This window comes from Homarus americanus, unplaced genomic scaffold (genome assembly GCF_018991925.1).
Source record: "Homarus americanus isolate GMGI-L3 unplaced genomic scaffold, GMGI_Hamer_2.0 scaffold16712, whole genome shotgun sequence".
NCBI lineage: Eukaryota > Metazoa > Arthropoda > Malacostraca > Decapoda > Nephropidae > Homarus > Homarus americanus.
The window spans coordinates 4,086,485-4,113,928 of NW_024757794.1; the positions used below are offsets into that span (position 1 = coordinate 4,086,485).

The following is a 27,444-nucleotide window of genomic DNA, read 5'->3' on the forward strand; positions in this document are numbered from 1 at the left end:
ACAGTACATGTAACAAAGGTAGCAACTTCAGTGGGAAATATTAACTTAGACAATTTTGATCAAGAAAATTACGGTATATTTCCTAAATAGCCAATATGCAACAAATATTTGTAAATTTAGAATGCAAAGTATTATTGTATACAGTTGTTCCCTAACAACTGAAAGCTTAATTATCAATGTATTATCTGGTAGTCGCCCGACATGTCGCCGTGGCAGGATCATTATCAGCAGGGCTCTGGCATGGAGATGTACACAGAGACTCTCAGCCCAGCTTTTGTGGATCTTGAGTTTGGGGAAACATCAGCGTAAGTAACTGTGATGGTCAATTGATACAACCTGGACGATGTGTCGGTGATACTGTATTTATCTACTAACATGTTATGTTTATGACCCAAGTTTCATTCTAACTTTCCCTGTTCCATATGTATACTGCCTGTTTTGAAGTTTCGATTTTTTTTTAAGCAATGATTTAATCCTCTGAAGGCTCTGATAAATCAGGAGTGTGAGGATATATCTTGTTCAAAGAAAAGACATTTTTATTGTATATGCATATACCCTGTATTGTAATTGACTTTAATACAGCATTGTCAAGTTTTGAATGAAGCTGACAATGCAGTATTGTTTGCGTTCACTCGGACAATATTCTAGTTGACAGTCAATAAATGGCATTTCTCTAAACTCTTCAAGAAACTTCAAAGATAGACTTACTGTGTAATAAGGGGGAATATTAAAAAATCACCATTATAGTACTTTCAAAGTACTGTAACTGCAAAATTTGACCACGAATATATTTATTCTGGTATCTTAAGTCTTTTTCACAACAGTATTATATTGTCTGAAAGAGTGCTCATTCTAAAGGAAGATCTGTGTGTGTGAACTAACCATTGAGGTAACAAGTTTTGATTTCTTCTAAGGTATTGTGTGCCATAGTAGAGTGTATTTGGACACTTGTGTTTTCCTCAGTCTCCAGATATGCAGGCCTGGCAGAATGACTACCTCTGTGGAACTGGCTGTGAAATGTACACGGAGACACTCTCACCTAGTTTTGTGGCCATGACATTCCCTCAAGCATCAGAGTAAGTTGTCCTGTAGAATAATTACAAACAGTAAGACAGCTTATTATGCACATCCAAACAAAATGTATTCTTTAATACTAAGTGCATACTTATACTGAAGCTCACCCCACCTCATATACAGTTGCAATGCATATATTTATGCACAAATATACACATAAACCTCCCAAAACACACACATACACATACACAAATGAATCCAGTACTGTGCTCTCTCTTGTTCTCTCATATTCTATGAATGGAGAATCTGTTTGTAAGATCTAGGTAAGTACTTATTAGCTCTTAAAATGCCATTGCATGATATGACAAATTTCCTATCAGTGTGTTTGCTGTTTGATAACTATCCTAATTTTTTTTAAACTAATTTTTATTTATACCTGTACTGTAATTCCCCTGGTCAAAGGGGTTAACTCTTTAAAAAACATAATGATGATAAAGTACATGAGGTGCTCCAGATGAGAAGTAGACAAGCAACAAAAGTAATAATATGCCAGAAAATGTAGATAAAGTTAAACGATTTTGAAATAATTATAAGGGGGATTGGTGGTACAGCGGTAACACTCATGCTTCACACTGCTGTGTGGGGATCAAACCCCATCCTGGGTTAGATGTGAGAAGGGTATTATCCAGTGTGACCCTACTAAACATCACAAGTTTTCTCTGGGTACTCTGGTTTGCTTGAGTTCTAACAATGGATATTGAAGGCCATAAAAAAGTAAAAAAGAACAGAGTAACTGCCCAAACATCAAGTAACTTTATAATTTGTGGAAATTATAGATTACAATATAGTTAAAACATTAAGAGTACTGTATATTACATACAACTCAAATTGCTTTGTATTGTCCTTGCCCGGAGCTCCTCACTGGATAAACCCAATACAGTACAGTAACTGTACATGTAGTGAATCTTTCAATACTGTAAATGCTAAGATTTGACATTGTAACTAAAATTTAAATAAACAAAGCTGAGGTTTATAAGTAAAGCTGATGATAAGTTTTGCCTCTTGGTGGCAATAGAGTAGTGGTAAATACACTGCTCTTGTTTTGCTGTGCATTATAACAAGTTTTTTTAACACCTGTGATATTTTTTGTACAGAATATATTATTTAGGTGACTTTTGTGAAATATGGTTACTGCATAATATATCATGTACAGTACATACGTACGAAACTCACCATTAAACATACATAGAATATGAAGCATGATATGATAGTACTGTACAGTTAACAGAATAAGTTAATCATATTTACTTTACAGACTATGTTTCTCAAAGCTGAAACTTCTTTTACTGGCCATTGAAGTAAAAAACGAAGAGAGAACAGACAGCAAGATTGCCATCAATCCAAAAGCCACAAAAATCCAACCAAATACACAAGGATTCTTTATTGCTCAGTCTGCAGATGAAGTCAAGAGGTGAGAGGGAATGCTTATGGTATTAATGGTATGCAGTAGTGGAAAATTACAATAGTATTCCATATTTCAGAGTGTCCATTAATTCAGATACAGGTTGTACCTCTCTAGTCCGGCAACCTCGGGACCTGACCGGTGCCGGACCTTGGAAATTCACCCTTTTCCTGGATAGATAGTGACTTGTGTTTACGCTTGGAAGCACTAGCACCACTTTCTCTGCTTCATGGTCTCTTTGAAGACATATTGAAGGGTTAAATGTCATACAGTAGCTTCTCAAATTTCGCGAGTTTTTAATTCGACGTTTTCTATTTGAACACACAAAAAAACAACACATTTAAAAATTTTGACGGCGGAAACTCGAATTTCGACGGGTTTGAACGGCCCACCAACGTTCAGACGACGTGCACAATCGTGTAAACAGTGTCATTTCTCTTATGTACAAAAGATTCATTAATTATTGTTTATTACTGAAAGTCTTTTTGATTGAATTAATGTTTGTGTGTGCAAAATGAGCAATACAATTCATTAATAATACGTAGAATATTAAAACACGAGGAAATGAGACAGCATTGTTTTCGTTGATTACAAAACCAGTGACTGACTGGTTCTACATATAAAACTGAAGAAAATACAACCCTGGTTGTAGCTGTAGTAAAATTAATATGGTTGTTTTAAGTAATGTTATTTAATGTTAATAAATGGAACAATAGAAGTAGCTAACGATAATGGTAAAGAAAAAAGAGATCGCGTGTGTAAGTGCGCACACGTGAAAACATATCATCATTACTTTACATAAGAATATGAAAGCAACACTTATTTACTGCTCATGTATATTGAAGGGTTAAATGTTGTACTCTGTATAGACAAGCAGAGAGAGAGAGAGAAAGAGAGAGCCGAACTGCCGGATGTAAACAAACCTTAATTTTCCGCAGCTTTGTTGTTTTGTTTTTTTACGGGGATTAGCCCACCTGGGCATAGGTCACTGACCCACATTGGGGCCTGAGGGGCAAAAATTTAATACTCCTGTAATAATAATAATAATTCAGATAAGTAAAAAAAAAAACCTGCCTATTGGACAAACTAAAATCGTTCCGGACCACGGGAGTTTCCGGACCACAGAATGCCGGACTAGAGAGGTACAACCTGTATTATATATTTTGCTTAAAAATAAAAAATAAAAATTTACATTTTGTACATAGAAATATTAAGGGCATTGTAAACATTCTTTGATAAATTATATTTCAGCTAGGATTCAGAAAGATTGCATCTGAAAGTTCATATTTAATGTGAGAGCTTATAGTACTGTATATGTATTTGGAAAAATGTGAAGAAGTGTATGTACCTGAACACACTTGACAAGAGGTCAGTAGTTAAAGCCTTTCTCAGTGACCAGGCAAATACTCTAGCTCACGTGTAAGGTGCTAGAGCAGGGGTGGCCAACCCGTCGATCGCTTGGCAAAGTTAAACTTAATGATCCATCCTTCTTAAGCTGTCATACAAAAATCCTCTTCAAATTTTACTCATAATCATTGAGATATTATTTGTTTACTCTCTCTCTCTCTACAAATCTGCATATTTTATGGCAATGGGTGAATATTAGGCTGTTAGATTGCGGCAGGGTAACTGTGGAAAAAGTAGATCACATCACACAAAAGGTTGGCCACCCCTGTGCTAGAATGTCAGTTGAAAACTTATCTTTCTTGAAAATTCCAAATCAGAAAATCCATCATCAGTGCAGTTGAATTTTAATCTCATTTATCATATATTCCTGTGTATAAACCAGTCTCATATAGTGTAGGGGTATCGAAATATTAAAGTTGTCTAGTACTCAGGATGGAAGGAAACTCTAATGTGGTTTTCTTATATAATATATAAGTTATATGATAGACAGTCTGGTGCTGGAGATGCTGTGTGGTGGGGAGCAGCTCAGTAGAAGACGTTCGGGAGTATCGTGTTGAAGGAGGTAGATGTGCAGGAGCTTCGTTAGAGAAGGTGTTGCCTGTTGCTGGCCTCCTGGTTGAATGAAATGTTAACAGCGTGGAGCTTGCTGGAGGAGATGTTGCTTGTTCAAGAAGAATGGTCAGAATGAGAGTTGGTTGGTGAGGAAGCTCAGAGGACATGCTCGCTGGCGGGAGCGAGGTCCGCCAGGCAGGCGGAGGAGATGCGAGGGGCAGCCAGGCAGCGGCAGAGGAGGAGGTGTTGCTTGTTCAGGAAACTGGGCAGAATGAGAGTTGGTTGGTGAGGAAGCTCAGAGAAGGACATGCTCGCTGGCGGGAGCGAGGACCGCCAGGCAGGCGGAGGAGATGCGAGGGGCAGCCAGGCAGCGGCGGAGAAGGAGGTGTTGCTTGTTCAAGAAGATTGGTCAGACTGAATTCTCAATGGAGAGACAGAGCTTATATACACCCAGCAGCGGCTATGAGTCATGGTGGGAAAACCCGAGAAGTAGCCGGTGAATAGTTTCGTTGCTAAGATACGGTAACATCTGGTTGGTTGCTAGGGAAGGCGGCACATTGGAATGTGATAGCAGGTGGTGGGCTGCTGCGCAGTTAGTTTGTAGGGGAGACGTCCACTACAATAGTATACTTCAATCCCTGATTTAAAAAAAGAAAGAAAAAGCTGACACTATGAAGAGTGATATCAACTCCTGTGCGGAAAAAGATAAAATAACATATAACACCAGTAAATGTGAGGAATAAAAAAAAATAATACCAATAAATAAAATAAAGCAAAAAGTTAGTGTATTTCCATTTTGCTGTTGGACAATGAAATCTGTCATCATTTCACTGCACAGTAGAACTGAGATCTCACATTCCCTCTCCCCCATTCAGCGTGAACTCTTAACACATACAGAAAGTTTATTCCCTTGTATGTTTTTAACCTTATGATAATTATTTACTGTATATATTTTTAATTTATTTTTGCACAGTCTGTGTGAAAGATTGTGTGCGCATGTAACATAGCAACATAGCCCAGGTGTTTATTGTAGATGCACAGAATAGCTAATGCGTTAGCTTTCCCGGACTGTCATTAAAAAAATACGACCGTACTGCGCCTTGGGAATAACTGTTGTACAACACAGTCTTCAGAAAAAACTAAAATTAGGAGAACTGTTATTTGGACACAATATGGAAAGAAATAGTGAAGAAAATATTTAGAAAATTATGGCAAGAAAGACAAAAAGGGAAAAAAGTCAATCAGTCAACAATAAAGAAGAATAACAAAAAAATTGGGCCCTTTTAGGGTAATTTCTCCCGGACTCTCTGAAACCACACGTAACAACCAGAGCAGCTACTTCACTACGTAAGTTGTGTCTCGTTGCTAGGTGCTCGCATATTTATACATGAAATATGACAAATTTCAGGTTCGTTTAAATCTTAATTTTTGCACTTGCAGAACTATAATCAATTTGTTCTCCCTTATTTAAATTATCTTATGAGTAATGATATTAAGGTTTCAATCATATTTGAGTAATTATCAATATTTTTACACCAAAGTCACCAACGGCTAATGAAATCTGACAACACTCACTCATAAAAGGGCGGAGCCAAAACAGGCCGTACGCTTTGTTTTAGGACCTATCCAATATATTACCGTATAGTAAGTCGTCCCTTAATGTCAGGGTTACGTTCCTGAAAATGTGACGATATACGAAACAACGTTAGGTGGATCACTTTTCCCCATAAGAAATACCGGTAGATAAAATACGGGAGTTACGTTCCTGAGCTTCCCTTTGCCCCATGAAATACATTACATATACATAAATTCAAAGCTCCTTGTGTGATGCCTGGTGAGGTGCTTGTATGCATTACTATAAAGTCACATTCATTGACATTTTATAAGCTTCAAACTCCCTCTGTATAACTGATAAATACACACTAAGCAACCTTCTCAAACCTTCCCTGCTGCTGTCATAACAAATCACCTCACCCTCCGACTTCCGGCAAGATTGAAGGTGGTTTAGGCTTAAAGATTTTATCTTATAAAATGGCATAGACTAAAGTTAGCAGAATACAAATTGCATTGATGGAATCCTTGCAAGAGAGCGAATAATATGAATATAGACATCATATATTTTGCACAAAATAATTTTTTTATAGTCTCTTATGTACATTTAAGTACTGTACATGTTTTTCAACTTATTTTTTGGTAGATATAGTAACCTTCTTCATTTATTTTTACTCATTTACATGCACACACCATCCTAAATACATATTGTCCTAAGGGCAAACCTGTACTGTAACCCTCACTTTACGCGGTTAATTCAACTCATGGCGGCCCGCGTAAAGTGAACAACATAACATATGGGATTAATTGAAATAGAGACCGGGCCGACCCCCAAACTCCACTTTTTCAGGCACAATACCTACGTTGTAGTAAAAATAACTTCTTAATTTTATGATGGTATGCACACACAATTAATAATTAAGAGAAATATCAATAATATTAGGTTTTTTAACACTTACATTAGTAGAAAAGATGGCTGGGCACATGGGGATGGGGGGTTGGTTCCGAGGCAGAGGGCAGATTATTGGCCCTCACCTGTATCACTTGTATCAATTGTATCACTATCCACCACAGAGGCTTGCAGGGCCTCTTTGTCAAACCCCTCAAAGTCCATATAAGTCCATATCTTCACTATCATTATCACTATCACTGACTTGGGCCGGCTGTGGTGGGTGGCGGGTGAAGAACTCGGTAATGTTTTGATGACTGGGCGACCTTGTGCGCACCCTGCTCGCGCCGCTCTCCGCGTAAAAGGGTACACACACCGCGAAAAGTGAGCATTCCGGTTTTGGCAGGGTACCGCGTAAACGTAGAAACGCGTAAAGTGGGACCGCGTAAAGCGAGGGTTGACTACTCAAATGTACTAAATAATTACTAAATCTTTTATGTCTAGTGCAAACTATGTGATGTTTATATTCAAATTAATCACTAACTTGCAAGGATTCCAGCAATGTAAGTTACATTCTGCCAAGTCAATTCCCCTAACTTGTACCATTTACATGCATTCTTATGGGAAAACAGTGAAGACAAAAACGACGTTATATTGAGTCATCGTTACGTTAAACGAATTATTGGTATCTAAAGAGTAGCGACGTTGTACTGAAGCAACGTTTAAGCGGGACGACGTTATACGAGGACTTACTGTACTGTATATAGAATTATTTTATTATTATATCAAATTTTTATTGCCTTACATGCCCCTAAATCTTCAATATTAATCAAAATATTCTCCTTAAGTGGCCATGATCCACGTATTTACCCACTGGAGAAACTAGCTGATTGGTTGTTAGCTATTCGGGCGCTGCACACACCAACACCTGATCAAGGTGTTTGCTTTTCCCTTTCAAGACGACATGCGCAGTAATCAGCAGAAGCGTCTGCGCTGACAGAATAGCTAACACTTTAGCTATTCTGTGTATCAAACGCCTTTGATTACTTACATACTAATACAATTGGAATTACACTTGTTGCATTGGAGTATTTACAATTTTACAAACAAAACACATTGCATAAGAAAACAATGAGGTCAACTCAAACCCAAAGGTGTTTTACATCTACGCAAATTCAAAATTAAAAACACGAGTAGGCGTATCAGACCTGAGGCTTGAAGATGGTAGTTATGCAGATTCTGACCAGGATAAGGCAGAGGCATTGAACAGATTCTTTTCCTTGGTGTTCACAAGAGAGGATGCAAACAATCTTCCTGCATTTGAGGACAGATGGTTTGACACAGCGCTGACCCACATTGTGTTCTCAGAAGAGGGTATAAGAAATAAATTGTCAAAGCTAAAGGTTCATAAGAGTCCCAGTCCTGACATGGTACATCTCAGAGTGTTAAGAGAGTTATGCAACGAGCATACTGAGCCCCTGAAGATCCTGTTCTGTATATGCCTGGATGAACAAAAGGTCCCAGTGATTGGAAAATGGCTTATGTGAGTCCTATATTCAAGAAGGGAGATCATCACTCCACGAATAATTATAGACCAGTGAGCCTGACCAGCATAGTGTGTAAAGTACTAAAGGACTGCTAACATGATTTTATGCCGGGATGCTCCTGCTTGACACAATTACTCAAGGTACTAGATGTTTGGACCCAAATTCTGGAACAGGGTGGCAATATCGACAATATACAGTATACTGCACTGTACCTAGATTTTGCCCAGGTTTTCGAAAGCGTACCCCATGAAAGGCTGAGCATTAAACTGGAAGGGTACAGAATTCGGGGAAGTGTCCTAGCGTGGATCGGAGACTTTCTGCATTATCACAAGCAGTGTGTGGTGATTAATGGTACGAAATTGTCATGTGTCCCCGTGACAAGGAGGGTACCACAGGGCAGTGTATTGGGCCTGTTATTGTTTGTTTGTTTTTAATAAATGACACGCCGGAAGCTATACACTCCTCCATACAAATGTTTGCGGACAATGAGAAGTTATTTAGTAAAGTTAAGAACCAAATAGACTGTGAAGAGCTGCAGAAACATCTCTGCGAGCTTCAAGAGTGGTTGAAGAAATGCCTGCTAAGATTCAATGTTAAGAAATGTAAGAGAATGTAACTGGGTCACATCAATGATAAGGAGGTGTATCATATGTCCCAATGGGACAAAGAAACTGCATTAATAGCAACTGAATGCAAATAGGACCTGAGTGTGCATGTTGACAATGAACTGAAGATCTCGAGTCTTTGTGAGAAGAAGGTGAATCAAGCAACTAAACTAGTAGGTCTTATAAAGGTCATTCAGATATCTAGACTGTTCATCCCTCATAACGATTTTCAAGAGTGAGGTGCTTCCTCGTCTTGAGTACTGTCACCCCATCGGGGCCCCAAGATATGCTAGAGACTGTCAGTTGATTGAAAATGTCCAAAGGATGGCCTCCAGACTGGTGCTTGCCCTTCAGCACTTCAGTTATCCATAGAGATTAGAGTGCCTGTAAACTGCCTAGCTTATACTGCAGACGGGCAAGGGGGGACCTAATTGAGGTGTATAAATATCACAGACGGCACTACCCAGTCAAGTCTCTGTACCTGGAGTTGGTGGATGCCTGCCCCATAAGGAGTCACAGCTCAAGGTTGAAGAAGCCACAAACCCAGAAAACTGTGAGGGCAAACTCTTTTGGAGAGAGAATTGTGAAGTCTTGGAACACCCTGCCAGAGAGTGTTGTGAAGGCACTGAGTGTGAGTGCTTTCAAAACCAGGCTTGACCAACACTGGAACAGGTTCGGATGTATTCAGGAGCCAGTGCATGCCCAGTATACTTGCCAACAGTGCGTAACAGAGACATGGCCTACCGTCCAAGCTAATGAGCCGATCAGTGGAAAAGAGGATAAAAGTATTATATTCACTGTAGTTCATTGCTGCAGGTACACTAGCAGCAGCCCCCACATATTTCACTCCCTATTTGCACTCTCGTGCGCAAATAAATTTTTATTCATTTTACGTATATAACCTTATGAATATTATTTATATTACTTCTTTTGCACAATATGCATGTAGGATTGTGTGTGCATGTAACTCAGTAAAAATAAAAAGAAAAAAGTTACATATGTCTACCCTGAATTACGATTTGAAAAATAACTAACACCTCACAGCTCCTCCTGGTAGCTAAAGGGATGTGAACTTTTATCTGTAAATCTTCATTTGTATCAGGCATTTGTAAATTTAAAGTAGCAATTAAAGTGAATGAGGTTTTGCTTTTCATACAACAACATAAAGAATATAGGGATATGGTCGGCAAGCCCAGGATAAAGGAGCTTACTGGCAACTATTGTTCACCATAAATGACTCAACAAAATGCATGAAGTTTTAACCCCTCAAAAATATATTGTGTATATAGTTTGACCCTCTACTGTTTGCATAAAAATTTGATCATAAAAACTTGAACTGTACAGTTGAACCTCGATTTACGCGGTTCTCATTTACGCTTTTGGTCATTTACGCTGTACCTTGCCAGAACCGGGATACCCGATTTACGCTGTTAATTTACTTATTTATGCGGGTGAAGTATAATTTGTTTATTTACTGAAGATATATATGTTTTTAGCTCATAAAATATATAATTTACATTGCTGGAATCCTTACAAGATGGTGATCATTTTAAATATAAACATCTTAACATTTGCATTAGACATACAAATTTTAGATGTAATTTAAGGAGATCATGAAAATAAGCAAATATTTTATCTTTTGTGCAAAATATATGAAGTTTACATTCAAAATATTCCCTGACCTGCAATGAATCCAGAAATGTCAATTATATTATCCTAACTTTAGTCTGAGGTATTATTTATTACTAAAAATGTAAATATACTGTTTTCTCCCAAACATTTCTCTGGTAGGGAGGGAAGGTGGGGGATGGGGGGTAGAGAGGGAGGGAGGGAGGTGACCCAGCAAGCGTGGGAAGAGGGGAGGAAGCGGAGGTGGGGTATTTTGATTGACAGATAGTGTCTGGGTGAATAATAATTTGTTTATTTACTGAAGATATTTGTTTTAGCTCATAAAATTCATACAAATTACCTGGCCAGAATTTAATTTACATTGCTGGAATTCTTATAAGATTGTGATTATTTTAAATATATAAACATAATGGAATTTGCATTAGACATACAAATTTTAGATCTAATTTAAGAATTTTGATTACAAAGTCAAAATTTTATCTTTTGTGTAAAATATATGACATTTATATTCAAAATATTTCTGGCCTTGTAAGGAATCCAGCAATGTCAATTATATTACCCTAACTTTATTCTGAGGTATTATTTATTATTATACCTTAAAATCTAGTGTTTTCACCCAAACATTTCTCAGAGGAGCCAGCGAGTGTGGGAAGAGGGAGGGGGGGAAGTTGAGTCCATTATTTGAATGGACATTAACCTGGTGACTGTATTTCTCTTAAACATTAATTGTGTGTGCATACCATCATAAGATTAAGATGTTATTTTTACTACAACGTAGGTATCATGTCGGTATTGTGTCGGAAAAAGTGGAGTTTGGGAGTTGGCCCAGTCTCTATTTCAATTAATCCCATATATTCTGTTATTCCATTTACGCGTTTCTCGTTTTACACGCTACTCTGTGGGTTCAATTGACCGCGTAAATAGGGGTATTACTGTACTCAAGTTTATACAGTAACCAAACTAATACCGGGTATAACTTTGGAAATGTCATTCCCTTGTTCCCTGCTTTGAAACTGTTTCTGTGTTCTTTCAGGGAAACCCCTCCCACAAGAATCTCTACCCTTTCCATGTTCTTCTCGAAATGACTTAATATTCAATCTGGAAAGTGTGCTCTAAGACTATATTAATAAGGCAAAACTTTTATTTTATTTTTTACGGAGTTGTGGTCACGGCTGTGATAAAGGCCAACCAGGGAGTATAGTACTGTGCCTTTTGTTAATTCAGTTCATAGTGTCATCAGTGACCACGGAAGACGTTGTAAATAACTTAAAGTGAATACAAACTGGCAAGCAAGCTGGTAAGGCACCACTGCCAGCAGAGACCAAGTCGTGTTATAGGTGCTACAGAGACTTTAAATTTTATTTTGTTTGTGTGCTTTCTCAAGGACTGAAACTGTGCCTACAATACACCATTCACAGGGAGATACAGTGTACACAGTGATAGCACAAAGAGATATAGTCATTGATGAGAACGGGAAAAGAAAGTATAAGGAAATAATACAGTTGTACCCCACTTAACGCGGTCAATAGAACCCAGAGGGTCCCGTGTTAAGTGAAATCCGCGTTAAGTGAACAACAGAACATATGGGATTAATTCCAATAGAAACCAGCCCGACCCCCAAACTCCACTTTTTGAAGACGCATAACTATGTTGTAGTAAAAATAACATCTTAATTTTATCATGGTACATGCACACAATTAATACTTAAGAGAAATAGAGAAATACAGTCGCCAAGTTAATGTCCATTCAAATAATGGACTCGACTCCCTCCCCCTCTCACACTACACTCACTGGCTCTTCCCTCTGAGAAATTTTGGGGGGAAAACCAGGTATAGTAATAAATAATTCCTCAAACTAAAGTTAGGATAATATAATTGACATTGCTGGATTCCTTGTAAGACCAGGAATATTTTGAATACAAATGTCATATATTTTTCACAAAAGATAACATATTTACTCAGAATAAACTTTACATCTAAAATTTGTATGTCTAATGCAAAATCTATGATGTTTATATTCAAAATGATCACCAAATTATAAGAATTCCAGCAATGTAAATTATATTCTGGCTGGGTAATTTGTATGAATTTTATGAGCTAAAACAAATATCTTCAGTTAATAAAAAAAAAAAAATATTCTTCAGGACACTATCTGTCAATCAAAGTACCCCACCTTGCCTTCCCCCTCTTCCAACCGCGTGGTCAGTCCCAACCCTCCCCCCCACCCCCCACCAATCCTCCCTTCAAGAGTTTTTAACAGTTAGTATTAAATAATACCTCAGATTAAATTTAGGATAATATAATTGACATTGCTGGATTCCTTGTAAGACCAGGAATATTTTGAATATAAATGTCATATATTTTTCACAAAAGATAACATATTTACTCAGAATAAACTTTACATCTAAAATTTGTATGTCTAATGCAAAATCTATGATGTTTATATTCAAAATGATCACCAAATTATAAGAATTCCAGCAATGTAAATTATATTCTGGCTGGGTAATTTGTATGAATTTTATGAGCTAAAACAGGCAGTCAGGCAGGGTGGCGGGTGGGGGGAATCTAAAAATAGCTCTCAGCCGGACACTCACCGCTTATATGTGGAAAAAACCCGCGTTAAGTGAAAGTTCAGCTCTGGCGAGGCACCGCGTATATGGTAAAACGCGCTAAGTGAAACCGCGTTAGGCGGGGTAATACTGTAGTTAAAAAAATAAAAATAAAATAAAATAAACAAGCTGGCTATCCTAAAAGGCATTCTATTACCGCCCCAAAGAAAGTTTTATTTTTATTTACTGTGTTTCTAAAGGCCTGAGTGGGTGTATAAAATCTGTTATTCATAGCAAAATGCAGTGTACATAGATACCGACAAATCGCCAGAGTGAACTGAAAAGAAAGTAGAGAAACTAAAAACAGAAGACAACCCTAAAGACAACAGGGAAGGTTAAAACCAGCAGAGGGCAGCTAAGTACTGTTTTCTTTTTCTTTACTTGTAAATAGGTGTAGATCTATACACAGTCTGCACCCCCCCCCACAACAACAACCATGGGTATGACATGTGATTACTGCGGGGGGGGTGGGGGGGGTGTTGACGGGTATGGATGATACAGGCCTGACCTTTGCAACGTTTAGGACGATGCTAGCTGTCGTAAAGCATGAAGGCTGTTGCTGATATTGCTCTGACTGCATAGTCAAGGTGAAAGGTGATTGCAAGCCATGGGGGAATGAGTTCCCGAGGGACGAAAATAGATGAAGCTGGAGCCTTGCTGATTGCCAAACTAGAACAAGTTGGGAAAAGATCCTTGCTAAGACTGAGGAAGTAGCCGATAGAATGAAGGTGGTTGCTAAGAGGAGTTATGCTGAGGCATTAGCAGGGCCACGGGAGGTGGCGGAGAGTAATGCAGGATCAGAACAGTTTCTACAGCAGCTAGGGACTCTGAAGAACTGTGTCGAAGAAATGATAATTAAAGGACCTATTGTTAGGGGAGAGGAGGAACAACGGGAACATTTCCAGCGTAGGAGCAATGTAATAGTTTTTGGAGTCCCTGAGAGCCAGGCGGAGGGAACTGAGAGTAAGATAACACACGATAAGAAGCAGTTTAAGAATATTTGTACAGAGGTTCTGAAGATGCCATCAACCCCTCAGGATGTGAGGAGGCTGGGACAAAAGCAGGGGGATAAGCCTCGCCCCCTCAGGATCACACTAGTGAGTGGAGAGGAGAAATGGGAGGTTATTTGGCAGGCAAAAAACTTAGCAAGGAGCGAGGCATCTCGGAGTGTATTCATTCACCCAGAGTGCACGGTAATGCAGAGGGAACAGCACAAGAAGCTCCTGCAGGACTTAAAGCAGAAGAGGGAGGAGTCAAGGAGGAATGTGGACAGGTGTACATGGGTTATATTCAGGGAGAGGGAAGTGGAAGCAAGTGTGCCGACACAGGGCCAGGGGGCAGCAGCGCACCCTCCACCCGGGAGGTGGCACTAGCTCCGCCTACCAGACAGGAGGAGGCGAGCGCCGTGTAAACAATGACATTTTTAACCATACCCTGCAAAATACAGTGTACTTAGCAAATGCTGCAGCTTCTGAGAATGGGGGGGGGGGGTTACTATTAAGATCAGAGACGTTACCGAGAACTACTTCTGGCTTGAATGTCATGTACACTAATATTGACACGTTCCTTGATAAGAGAGAGGAGTTTGAAACACTACTGAAGGTACACCAACCAGATATTGTAGGAGTTGCAGAACTGTTGTACAAGAACAGGAGAAACGACCGAGAGGAATGTGAGTTCAGTATTGCTGGATATGACTAATTTACGAACCTTTCTCAAGAAACTTGCAAGAGGGGTGTGGTTATCTATGCTAGGCAAGACCTTAGAGCCAGCCAGGCGAGGGTACAGGGAGAGGATGTTTCTGAAGAGTCCAAGTGGTGTAAAATTAAATTAAAGGGAGGGGACTTACTTATCGTCGTGTGTATCTACAGATCCCCAAACTGTGACCCACTAAATCAAAGGAACTTAAGAGCCTTAATAGACAACGTGGTGATGCTCAACCCGAGCCACCTCCTTATCATGGGGTACTTTAACTATGGCGACATCGACTGAAGAAACGAGTTCACCCCAAATGACTTGAATAACCTTGCTACTCTTTTTGTAGAATCTCTGAGAGATAATTTTCTGTTCCAACATGTTAGAGACCTGACACATTACTGAGGGGAGCAAACACCCAACCCACTAGACCTCATCATAACAAACGAGGAGGGTATGGTGGCCAAACTGGAACACCTTGCCCCAATTGGCACCAGTCACCATATAGTGTTGTCATTCAAATTTAACTGTTACCTAGTTCAAGATAAGGTCAGGCCAAGGTGCAAATATTACAAGGGAAATTACAACGGGATGAGGGAAGTGATGAGGGGTATCAACTGGACTTACTCATTAAGGCACAAGAACGCAGACACTACACTGAATATCATAACTAGTAAAGTGACCCATTTGATCGATAAATATATACCCAAGACCAAACCCAGTGCCTCTTGGAATACAAGGGGTTCCCTACACATGAACCATGCGGCGGTCAACAAAGTTAAGAGGAAAACCCAGAAATTCAAGACGTGGGTTGGGTCAAACGATAAGCAGGACAGGAGGATATATGCAAGAGCCAGAAACCAAGCAAAGGCAGAGTGTAGAAAGGCTGAAAAGGAGTTCCAGAGGCTAGTTGCGAACGAGGTCAAGTCAAATTCAAAGGCGTTTTATCCCTATGCAAAGTCAAAATTAAAAATGCGAGTAGGAGTATCAGACCTGAGGCTTGAAGATGGTAGTTACGCAGATTCTGACCAGGATAAAGCTGAGGCATTGAACAGCTTCTTTTCCTCAGTGTTCACAAGAGAGGGTGCGATTAACCTTCCTGCGTTTGAAGACAGACGGTTCGACACAGCACTGACCCACATTGTGTTCACAGAAGAGGGTATTAGAAATAAACTGTCAAAGCTAAAGGTCCATAAGAGTCCCAGCCCTGACATGGTGCATCCTAGAGTGCTAGAGAGTTGTGCAATGAGCTTGCTGAGCCCCTGAAGATCCTGTTTTGTAAATGCCTGGATGAACAAAAGGTCCCCAGTGAATGGAAAGTGGCTTATGTGAGTCCTATCTACAAGAATTCAAGAAGGGCGAGCGTCACTCCACGAACAACTATAGACCGGTGAGCCTGACCAGCATAATATGTAAAGTACTTGAGAGTATTATCAGAGATGCCGCGATGGAACATCTACTACGAAACGACCTTGTAAAGGATTGCCAACACGGCTTTATGCTGGGGTGCTCCTGCTTAACACATTTGCTCAAGGTATTGGATATTTGGACCCATATTCTGGTACAGGGTGGTAATATCGACAATATATACCTAGATTTTGCCAAGGATTTCGACAGTGTACCCCACGAAAGGCAGAAAATCAAACTGGAAGGGTACGGAATTTGGAGAAATGTCCTAGCGTGGATTGAAGACTTTTTACATGACCACAAGCAGTGTGTGCTGATTAATGGCACGAAATCATCGTCCGTGCCTGTCACAAGCGGGGTACCACAGGGCAGTGTATTGAGCCTGCTGTTGTTTGTTTGTTTCATAAATGACATGCCTGTCGTTGTGCACCCTTCCATACAAATGTTTCCCGATGATGCCAAGTTATTTCGGGAAATCAAGAACCATGCGGACTGTGAAGAGCTGCAGAAGGATCTCTGTGGGCTCCAAGAATGGTCGAAGAAATGGCTGCTGAAATCCAATGCCACGAAGTGTAAGAGGATGCACCTGGGGCATACCAATGGTAAGGAGGCATATCATATGTCCCAACGGGATGAAGAAACTGCACTATTTGGGACTGAATGTGAGAAGAAACCTAGGTGTGTATGTTGACAATGAGCTGAAGTTCTCGGGCCATTGCGAGAAGAAGGTAAATCAGGCAAATAAATTATAGGGTCTTGTAAGAAGGTCGTTCAGATATCTAGACGGTCCGTCCCTCGTAACGATCTTCAAGAGTGAAGTGCTTCCCCATCTGGAGTACTGTACTCTCACCCCATGTGGTCCCCTAGATATGCTAGGGACTTTCAGTTGGTTGATATTGTTCAAAGGAGGGCCACCAGACTGGTGCCTGGACTTCGGCACCTCAACTACCCTGAGAGATTGGAGTGCCTGATCCTGCCTAGCTTATACTACAGAAAGGGCAAGGGGCGACCCAATTGAGGTGTATAAGCATCTCAAGGGGCACTACTCAGTCGAGTGTTCTTACTTGGAGCTGGCAGACGCTCGCCCCACAAGGGATCACAGCTCAAGATTGAAGAAGGCGCAGGTGCAGAAAACTGTGAGGGCAAACTTTTTCGGAGTGAGAGTTGTGAACTCTTGGAACAATCTACCAGAATGTGTTGTGTTGGCACCGAGTGTGAGCTTTTTCAAGACTAGACTTGATCAACACTGGAGCAGGTTCAGGTACATTCAGGAGCTGGTGCATACCCAGTACTTGCCAACAGTGCATAACAGAGATGTGACCGATCGCCCAAGCGGCTAACGAGCCGATCAGTAGTGAAGAGAGTAAAATTAAAGTAAAAGTATTCATCCCTGATCAAACAGAGAAACTGAAAAAATTATCTTTTAGATGACCAAGTCTAAAGAAACCCCTTTGGAATAAGCAAGTGACCGAGCATAGAGCTTTTATCCTATCCTTGAAATACTAAAGAGCTTCATAACAACAGCATTCAAGGACTTTTTGGGGTTTCATCACTCTTAGAGGAGAGGATGTGGGAGAATCTCTCGCAACAAGAAAGATGTTATACAAGAAAGAAAACATTCACATGATAGAGTTGAATGAAATTTGGTTTGCTTTTATATCAACATTTAAGCATTACCATTTACAAAATTTATGACTACTTAAGGTATGGGATCTCTGATCTTTACACATTCTGCAAGACACTCAAGTGTCGCTTGGTAATGTTTACTAGTTTCATTCCGTGGTTTGGGTCACGTTGCATAGATGACACAGGTTTCTGAACCAGGTTCCTCCATGGTAGTAGTTATTTTAGTAGTGAGTTATTATAATAATAATAATATGTATTCAATAAAATTGTCATACAGGTTTTCAATTGGTTAAGCATGTTTATAAACTATGCAGGTACAGTTTAGCATGAATATAGACACTGTAGGTATACAGTGCACGTAAGTCATAGGAGTACAGTATACTGTACAGTTTCCTGTATGCTGAGACAGTGCAGGTAAACAGTAAGGCAACTTAACCAAAGATAGCCGACAAAGTTGTCAGATGCTTCTTTCCAGAAGGGTTGGAATTTCCTGAACCCCAATATGACGTACAGTCCTATGAGGTCACAAAAGTATTTAATGTGTGAATTTTAGATTTAGAAAAATATTATTTTGTTGCCTGAAATATATGCCTATGGTTTGAAAACCATCGGGTTCTTGGTATTTTCTCTTTTGTTGTTGTGTTCTTGCTCTCCTATTTTTATTGGTTGTTTCATTTAGGGCTTACTTATGTAAAGTCATCCATCATAGATTCACTAAATACAGTCTTACTGAAAAAGTCAAAGACAAACATTTTATCTCCTCACAGAGCCTGGTACTACTGCAAAGCCTGTCATGATGATATAAAGGATGAAACTCTTATTAAGAAGTGCAAGTGTAAAAACTGTAAGTATCATTTCATTTCGTGCATTCAATTAACTGCTCCATCTCTTGAGCCTAAAATGAATACCGTAATACTAAATCTTTTAATCCATACAGTAACTGGTACTGTACTTATGTGTGAAGTGTTCAGTCTTATGTTCTTGCTTCATATGGGCAACTTTATTATTTACTTGCATGTGGTTGGTGTGGTTGGCTGGTGGAACTTTGAAGATAAATTTAATGCTCTAAAATGGGTTACATAATACTGTACACATAATTATATTCAACAGGTAGTATATAACTCATTTATGTCATGGTTGAATATAATGCCCATTTATTATCCACCACAGAAAAATAGTCACCACTCATCTCATCTTTAAGTCCCATTGCATTAAAACTGGATACTAATTATTTATTATTTATTTTCCCTTGATGAACAGGGTTAAAATTTTTATCAATATTGTGAACTTTATTTTATATCCTATTTTGACATACTGTATAGTTTTTCTTAGGTTTTGTCATTAAATATTCAAATTTGGATGATTAAAATTGAATAAAAGACTCAGTTGAAAACATAACCAAAACCAAAAGACATTTAATATACATACCTGTATTGATATATGTTTTCTCTTGTGATAAGTGAAACCAAGTGTACAACCATATCACTTGATTTCTTTTCAACTGAGTCATTTTACAATTAAGGGGTCTTATGTTTTTTCTAAACTTGTTTCAAAACCAAAAAAAAAAAAAAAAAACCTGTTCCTTCAAAGTTGCATCCTCTCTCTTGATGCCTTCTTACATAAATAAAACACTAGTATGGGAATTTCAAGTTTAAAAAATTTCCCCCTTGTTGAAAGTTTCAATAACACACTTACTGTCCTTTGATGTGAAAAAATAAAAAACTTCTTGTAGAGATTTAATATAACAAACTCCTCTAGTATAAATGTAAACTTCTATAAATCCATTTCATTCATTTTAATAATGCCGATAATCTATAAAGCTCCATCATTTCTCAGCAGTATTTATAGAATAAATTATGCAAAACTGTTTGTTTAAATGCTTATACACTATGTACTATATTAGTGCATATCTTTGTTGTGAAAAAAAAGTACAATTGGTCTTTAGTTGAATATTGTACTGTGTCACTCTTGGTTTTAAGAGGATTGAAATTCCTAAGTAAAGTGTTTTGAAAATCTACAACTACTTCTCAACAAAGCACAAAATCAATGCAAGAGACTGCAAATCTTCCCTTTAATTAAATAGGTTGTTTCTTGAGCCTTAAGAATAGGTGTTAAACAATATTGTTATCCTTGATCTTCTTTCACTGGGTGTGTTGTATAATATAATTGAAGGTGATGAAGAACTTAACTTTTCTTCAAGTAATCCCCAGATTTAAAATATTACAAAATTAAGTACAGTATGGCTTAATAAAATATAACATAGGCCATCAAGACAAAGCGAAGGACTCTGTATTTGTTTAAGTATGTCCTTCTTTTTAATTTTCCTTATAATTATCTTATTATAATTGCAAATTTATTTTGTGTTTAGTTGCATGAAGTACAAATTTGATATTGTCATATTTTCAAGCTGAGCTTTGATGCACCACTAAATAAGAAAAGAAATTACTCAGTATAATCTAAACAAATAGAATCAGTTACTGATTTCATTTTTTTAATTATTTCATACAACATTTGCACCCTATTGAAGGGAAAATTTGATCACCAATGAGTATTGGAAATTCACAAATCAGAGTCATCATAAGACTAGAAGACTAGAGTAAGGATCGTTTTCTCAAAATATTGACAACCAGGAATTTCCTGTATAAATAATTTAATATGTGATATCATTGTAACTTTTAAATATTATGTGATGGTCAGCAAATGCTTTAATTATTACCAGTTGAGTGATAATGGACTAATTTATATGTATTTTTAGTGTGTTGGTTACACATATTTAAAAACTTGAATATTTTTGTAGCATCAAAGTATTTCCTAACTCTCACATTTTACACCAGTTTTAAATCATATGAAACAATGTCTACTATTGTTTCATCACCTAATTATTAAGTCTTTCATAGTTCGTATCTAAGGATAGTCTGGAAATACTCAAATTTTCCCTGCGTGTGTATCCAGCATCACCGCCAGTCTCACGTGTCCAGTTTGTATTTCCTTTATCCAGTATCATACGTTCCCTGTGTCTTGTTGTTTCAGTCAAACTTTTTTTATTGTTTACTAATACTCCTGGTACTGTCCTCCCTAAATGTTGTTCCTATTTTCACTGCTTACTTGTTTCTTCGAAATTCTTGTTCTGATATTCATGTTTATAAAGATACCTATACCTCCTCTTCATGGCATGGAGTTTTTAATATTATTTATTTTTTTATATTTATTTTTATTAAATTTTTTTGGTTATACATCGTAGATTTTTTCTTGTTTAACCAACTAGAGATGCATTGTTCACATGCTTGATCTAAACCTACTGTTGGATGACTGAAGTAACTAACAACTTACTTCATGACCTGTGGTAAGAGGATGAACCCAGTCCTGTAGATCCTGAGACTACCAAAGTTTTCACCTTCCAAAATTAATTGATATTAATAAGATTCCTTATCAAATCACCGTGTCTCTGCAAAATTATTTTGTATAAATAAAAAGATAGTGCGAAGTGCAATATTATTCAAATTTTGCAGAAATTAGTTCTTCTCACACATATACCTTAATTAACTGCAAATTTGTTATGATAATAGGTGTTTTGGATAAGAAGGCAAAGATGCCATTGAAAGATGTAGAGATTGAATAGATAAAGATAAGTTGAATAGTGATGGAAATGGATGAGATGAGAAAAATAGGCTAATGGTATAGGTGCATCGTCATGTGTTGGTATGTCTGCTCCCCATATCAGTAACAGTGTTCAATTATACAAAACTTATGTATTAATTAAATAAATGCAGGAAAAAACTTAAATTACTGGTCATTTTGATATTCTGGCAATTCTCTGCACATAAGTTTTACCTGGTAATTTGATCGACGTAGTAGATAAAGGTGTATACCAATACCTGTAGTCAACTGTATCAACTGTTCTGAAACTGGTGGACTAACTCTGCCCACAAAACCACAAACCACTTTGATCTCATGAGTAACGATACTTTTTTGGGGGACTGTATATTTGGACCAGGTATTAGGAAAGAGCGGATTAGATATATGTACTATAGAGAACGATAAGACATTATGATAGAAGAGGTAAGGCATATGATAAAGCGTGTAAGAAATGGTAATTCAGGAGATATAGAGGATATGAAAAGTGGAATACAGTGAACCCTCACTTTATGCTGTCAATTGAACCGACGGAGGCCCGCGTAAAGCGAGAAACGCGTAAAGTGAACAACATAACATATGGGATTAAATGAAATAGAGACCGGCTGACCCCCAAACTCCACTTTTTCCGACACAAAACCTATGTTCTAGTGAAAATAACATCTTAATTTTATGATGGTACATGCACACAATTAATACTTAAGAGAAATAGAGAAATACAGTCGCCAAGTTAATGTCCATTCAAATAATGGACTCAACTCTCTCTCCCTCTTCTCACACTCGCTGGCTCTTCCCTCTCTGAGAAATGTTTGGCGGAAAACCACTAGATTTTAAGGTATAGTAATAAATAATACCTGAAACTAAAGTTAGGATAATATAATTGACATTGCTGGATTCCTTGTAAGACCAGGAATATTTTGAATATAAATGTCATATATTTTGCACAAAAGATAACATATTTACTCAGAGTAAACAAAATACTTAAAGTAGATCTAAAATTTGTATGTCTAATGCAAAATCTATGATGTTTATATTCAAAATGATCATCAAATTGTAAGAATTCCAGCAATGTAAATTATATTTTGGCCGGGTAAATTGTATGAATTTTATGAGCTAAAACAAAAATCTTCAGTTAATAAAAAAAAAAAATATGCTTCACGACACTATCTGTCAATCAAAACACCCCACCTTGCCTCCCCCCCTCTTTCAACCTCGCCAGATGGTCGGTCGGTCCCTCCCTTCCCCCCAGCCCCCACCAACCCTCCCTACCAGAGAAATCTTTGGGAGAAACCAGAATATTTACCTTTTTAGTAATAAATAATACCTCAGACTAAAGTTAGGATAATACAATTGACATTGCTGGATTCCTTGTAAGACCAGGAATATTTTGAATATAAATGTCATATATTTTGCACAAAAGATAACATATTTACTCAGAGTAAACAAAATACTTAAAGTAGATCTAAAATTTGTATGTCTAATGCAAAATCTATGATGTTTATATTCAAAATGATCATCAAATTGTAAGAATTCCAGCAATGTAAATTATATTTTGGCCGGGTAAATTGTATGAATTTTATGAGCTAAAACAAAAATCTTCAGTTAATAAAAAAAAAAAATATGCTTCACGACACTATCTGTCAATCAAAACACCCCACCTTGCCTCCCCCCCTCTTTCAACCTCGCCAGATGGTCGGTCGGTCCCTCCCTTCCCCCCAGCCCCCACCAACCCTCCCTACCAGAGAAATCTTTGGGAGAAACCAGAATATTTACCTTTTTAGTAATAAATAATACCTCAGACTAAAGTTAGGATAATACAATTGACATTGCTGGATTCCTTGTAAGACCAGGAATATTTTGAATATAAATGTCATATATTTTGCACAAAAGATAACATATTTACTCAGAGTAAACAAAATACTTAAAGTAGATCTAAAATTTGTATGTCTAATGCAAAATCTATGATGTTTATATTCAAAATGATCATCAAATTGTAAGAATTCCAGCAACGTAAATTATATTCTGGCCCGGTAATTTGTATGAATTTTATGAGCTAAAACAAATATCTTCAATAAATAAACAAAATATACTTACCGAAATACTATCTGTCAATCAAAATACCCCACCTCCCCACCTCTTCCCACCTGCTCCCTGGGTCCCTCCCTCCCTCCCTACCCCTCACCCCCACCTTCCCTCCCTACCAGAGAAATGATTGGGTTATAACAGTATATTTACATTTTTAGTAATAAATAATACCTCAGACTAAAGTTAGGATAATATAATTGACATTGCTGGATTCCTTGCAAGACCAGGAATATTTTGAATATACACGTCATATATTTTGCACAAAAGATAACATATTTGCTCTGAGTAAACAAAATGCTTGCATTAGATCTAAAATTTGTATGTCTAATGCAAAATCTATGATGCTTATATTCAAAATGATCATCAAATTGTAAGAATTCCAGCAATGTAAATTATATTCTGGCCGGATAATTTGTATGAATTTTATGAGCTAAATAAAAAAATTATGCTTCACCCGCGTATATGAGTAGATGCACTGCGTAAAGTGGGAATTCCGGTTCTGGCAGGGTACCGCGTAAATGTAGAAACGCGTAAAGTGAAACCGCGTAAAGCGAGGATTCACTGTACTGTATCTAAAGGTGAAGGGAAAACTTGGTAGAATGGTTGTGGAAAATGTATATGTTTTTATGGTAAGATATGCTGGTGTCACAGGATTGGAGAAAGGTTGCTAGTGTACTCATATATATGGAAGAGAGCAATAATAGTTTTTAACGATAGTTTTGAGATCTAGTACAGTTGTACCCCGCTTAACGCGGTCAATTGAACCCACAGGGTACCGCGTTAAGTGAAAACCGCGTTAAGTGAACAACAGAACATATGGGATTAATTCCAATAGACTGGCCCGACCCCCAAACTCCAGTTTTTGACGACACACAACTATGTTCTAGTAAAAATAACATCTTAATTTTATGATGGTACATGCACACAATTAATACTTAAGAGAAATAGAGAAATACAGTCGCCAAGTTAATGTCCATACAAATAATGGACTCAACTCCCTCCCCCTCTTCTCACACTACACTGCTGGCTCTTCCCTCTGAGAAATGTTTAGGGGAAACCACTAGATTTTAATAAATAATACCTCAAACTAAAGTTAGGATAATATAATTGACATTGCTGGATTCCTTGTAAGACCAGGAATATTTTGAATATAAATGTCATATATTTTGCACAAAAGATAACATATTTACTCAGAGTAAACATTATATCTAAAATTTGTATGTCTAATGCAAAATCTATGATGTTTATATTCAAAATGATCATCATATTGTAAGAATTCCAGCAATGTAAATTATATTCTGGCCGGGTAATTTGTATGAATTTTATGAGCTAAATAAAAAAAATAAAAAAATTATACTTCACCGCGTATATGAGTAGATGAACCGCGTTAAGTGAAAATTCGGTTCTGGCGAGGCACCGCGTATATGAGAAATCGCTTTAAGTGAAACCGCGTTAAGCAGGGTACAACTGTATATGTAAATGTACATTGGTAGCTGGTAGAGAGCAACTTGATAAAGGATTTAGTATATGGTGCACTTATGGACATAGAGGAAGCATATGTGAAACTTCATTGGTTCACAGTACAGTACTGTTGTGATAGGTCAAGGCTGAGATGAGGAATGTTTAGGGTTGAAGAGTCCATGAAGAACTGAATGACATGGCAGGTGAGAAATTGGTAAGGAAGTTTTATAACATCACAAACTTAGGGGGTAATAAATGCAATGGCACAAATTACAAACCTTACAAAGTCATTTCAAAGGCAAGGTTTTCTCATCTCTAATATAGACTTACCAACATCTGATATCTGAAAATGTTTATATGTCTTTCAGGATCAACATCTCTGAAATATCCCTCCCCCCTTTTTATAGAGAGAGAGCGAGCGAGAACCTTTTCATGTTATACAGTAGTCTCATTTTTCCTACTCATTTCTTTAATTTTACAAGTTCTTTATGATACATTTTTGTATTATAGTTTCAGGTGTATTTTATTGTTTTCACTTTAGTCATTTTACGTGTAGGTTTATGGAGTAACGCGATTAAAAACCTTTAGGTAATTTAGTCGCTTCTGGCTGTTATGCAGTTGGCTAAAGTGATTCTGCTGTAGGAATTTTTTAGATAATGAATAGAAAGCATCAGAAACAATAAGAAAAGCATAAGAAGGAGGAAATACATACAAAAACAGGTGCATAATAGCAAATTATATGGGGATTGTATTGTCTTAAAAAGGTTTAATCGGAATAGATAATTGTATTAATATTTTCTTCCTAATAGAGGCTACTATTTACTTAATACCTTTATTGTATCAACTGCAGGTACATGTGATATGTTTAGCTTATGATTAAGAAACATTGACTACTGTTTCACTTCAGTGAGGACTTTGCTTTGATTCATTTGCACATGATAACTGTCTAATTCTATTTAGGCCTGTGGTTCACCCTCTCCACTGAGAATTTACCCAAGGTTTTGAATCCTGATTGTGGCATTCTAATGTAGGTCTAAATGCAGCAGCATGTGTCTATGATATTTAACACCATGACAAATCTGAATTTATTTTGCCTAACATTATTACCCTTATACTTGTTTCTAGGTATATTCAGCGATGCATTTACTGTATATATTCTTTTTTAATTAACTATTATATCAGAAATTTCATGTTCTCTTTTGTTGTCTGTATGTTGTAAATGACTCTGTTATTCATATGCTATTCATTTATACTCGAACAATTTAAGTGTTTTCATGATGTTGACTGTAGTAGCTTCATAGATATTCAAGAAATTATAGACAGTGCAACAGTCTTACTATGTGTGAAGCATGAACTGATTTCAATTTCCATCATGCAATTCCTCATCACTTGTCTGTGTGCTTTTCTACATTCTGAAAGCACTTTGCATTGATTTTTACGTGCATTTTCTGCAGTAAAAGTCATTTGCAGTTAGCATGTTCTGTGTACCTTTGTGTAGATCCTGAAAGATATGATGGGGTCTTTGGCTTGTCTCTATATTTGATTTTGTTGGAAGTAATATGACCGGCATGTCCTCTAAGAAATGCTGTGTTTTTATGGCCTTTTACTGAAATTGATGTTATCTGTTTTTTTATTAATTTACTTTTATTTTATATTTTTTTGGTGTGTGTATATATTTGTCGAGGTTTTTTTTTTATCTTAATTTTTTATTTGTTTTTTATTTATTTATTTTTTTTTTTTTTTAAGGAACTGACACATAATTGTTTATCAGCTCTGGATGCATATGTGGTCTTTTTTTTTATTATGATGATTTAATTGCTTTTATTTATATTATTGCAAGTCCTTTTTTTTTCATGTTTATTCTAACAGATATGAAGAATAAATTGAAATGGTATTTAAGTAACTAGTACGTGAATAATAAGTCGTATCCCTTTATGTTTTATGTCATTTCAGTGTTGCCTTTAATAACCAGTCATGTTGTCTTTTTCCTTTATGATTCATTGTTGTTTTATTGTCACGAAAGATAATGTGTTTGAATTTCATTTGTGTCAGAATTTAAAGGATTCTTGCAAGAGTGCTGATATTTATAGAGCTCAAAATGCTTTTAATTATATAAAAATATTGTTCTAATTGTCATGGTGTCAGTGCTTCTTTAAAAGATTCCACTTACTCTACAACCTTAATCTGCCATCGATACAGTAGAAATTTTTAGTTGATTTATTTTTCGCTTCTATCGATTGGATTTCGCACAGTATTGTATTATATCTTCAGTA

At 37.2% G+C, this 27,444-nt stretch overlaps 1 protein-coding gene across 34 annotated transcripts in view; it reads left to right on the top strand.

Moving 5' to 3' along the window:
• Positions 1 to 27,444, top strand: part of LOC121857774 (calcium-activated potassium channel slowpoke-like) — a 205,714-nt gene that overhangs the window by 102,130 nt on the left and 76,140 nt on the right. For 32 of the 34 annotated variants that reach the window (XM_042353931.1, XM_042353932.1, XM_042353927.1 and 29 more), the window contains 3 exons: positions 964 to 1,076; positions 2,330 to 2,485; positions 18,760 to 18,836. In XM_042353931.1, coding sequence (XP_042209865.1) covers positions 964 to 1,076; positions 2,330 to 2,485; positions 18,760 to 18,836 — 346 coding nt within the window. Of the gene's footprint in view, positions 1 to 192; positions 306 to 963; positions 1,077 to 2,329; positions 2,486 to 18,759; positions 18,837 to 27,444 lie in introns of all 34 variants that reach the window. The other 2 variants (XM_042353954.1, XM_042353934.1) reach the window with 1 other exon arrangement.